Genomic DNA, 1,675 nt, shown 5'->3' on the forward strand with positions numbered 1-1,675 from the left:
CTACCAACCTAACCCCCAAAGTCAACTTCATCTAATTCCGCAATTAAAGCCAAATCCCAATCTTGCCACTTTCGAAGAAAAAGGCCAGGGAAAAGTCCAATCTTCTAAGTTCCTAACACCATCACTACCAACCAAGCAAGCAAAATTCATAAAAGCATTGGTATGATCTTGGAACATCAAGGAATGTAACAGAAAACAAATTGCACAAATTATGTATTAAACCAAATGAAATAACCTACTAGGATTGATAAGAAGCAACTGTGTACAAAAATTTACTTGAATTCTTTTTAATAGAGAAGAAATCTACAAAGCATTAACTTCACGAAATTTCTAAACCATATAAAACGCCAGCATACTGATCAAGCCCGTTCTTGCTGAAATAGACCTCTCTGATTTTCTGGAAGGCATGTAAGGTCAGCAAGCTGTCCGACCCCGCTTGATGGCTCTTTCCAATGACCCGGTTCACATCCAGGACCTGACAGACCCGATCCAGCCCACCGTACAGGCTCGCGCAGTATCTCATAAGGTGTTTCACATCGAAGACTCTTGACCCGAAGAACACCGCCACGAGCTTCAGAAAATCAGCCAAATCATCTGGCAAAAGACGCCGAGTCAACACCTTGACAAGGTAGCCAAAATCATAAGCGCTGTGGAACGTCGCCCAACTCACCAAGTCGTTGCAGACGAGCCCCGAGGACATCATCAGTTCGGCGAACCGGACCGAGTCGATCCCAAACTCTCGGTTCCGCTCGAAATCAATCCCCTGCCGCCTCAGCAATTCAACCGAATCGTGAGCATGTGCGTCACGCGCCACATCGAAGTCCTTAAAGTTGAATTCCCAGATGTAGAGGTTGGCAGTGCCGAGGTCAGGAAGGTTTCCCTCGTTGTCTGAGAGGCTGAGCCCGATCTGGATCAAGTTCAAGCGATCCACGTTGGCCTTGAGGACCTCGTAGTGCGCTGTAGCCTGGGAAGTCCGTAGCGTCGGATCTACCGAGGGTCGGATCACGACACCAGGAAACTCCGTATCCATGGAGATGAGCGAGTAATCATCGACGACCGACCGTATCAACCCGAACTCGTAATCTAGGTTATCAGACCACACCGATCGAATCACAACGGGTCGCTGGGATTTCTCCGGCGCCAGTTGCGGCAGCGGATCAGCAATACACATGGCTCGGGGCTATCCAGATTCACAGAAGAAGACGATAAAGGGATTAAATTTTCCCTTCTGGAAACGATTTTGAGTCTGAAAAAAAAAAAATAGGGCTTGATTTTTATTTTGATTTCGAAAGAAGAAAGGGCAGAAACCCAAAATTTTATAGAAGGGAGAGACAGAATAATGAGAAAAGAAAAAGGAGGAGAGAGAAAGACGTGCGTGATAATATGATACTTGTAAAGAGGCGGTTTGTTCATAATAACTTATTATTATATAATTTTTCTAAATTTTTTTTTCGTTTTTCAACTTATGGAAAATATGTAACCGTCTTATTATGGGAATATGAAATGCTTAAATTATTATTATTATATGAGTTGTTTTCCTTAATAATAACATTTTTATTGTACTTGACAAAAATGAAGTTAATGTTTTTATTTTTTAACCAATAATATTGTTATTATCTAATATTTAATTGCATTGCAAAATTAAATTTATAAAATTATTTTTAAATTTGTTGGT

The 1,675-nt window shown here is 41.5% G+C and overlaps 1 protein-coding gene across 1 annotated transcript; it reads right to left on the reverse strand.

The window, feature by feature from the left end:
* Nucleotides 1-209: 209 nt before the first annotated feature.
* On the reverse strand, nt 210-1,400 carry LOC133823748 (probable CCR4-associated factor 1 homolog 11). The gene has a single exon (XM_062256600.1). The coding sequence runs from the start codon at nt 1,169-1,171 to the stop codon at nt 320-322; it is 852 nt and encodes a 283-aa protein (XP_062112584.1). The 5' UTR covers nt 1,172-1,400; the 3' UTR covers nt 210-319.
* Nucleotides 1,401-1,675: the final 275 nt, after the last annotated feature.

Source organism: Humulus lupulus, chromosome 3, assembly GCF_963169125.1.
Source record: "Humulus lupulus chromosome 3, drHumLupu1.1, whole genome shotgun sequence".
In the NCBI taxonomy this organism is placed as follows: Eukaryota; Viridiplantae; Streptophyta; class Magnoliopsida; order Rosales; family Cannabaceae; genus Humulus; species Humulus lupulus.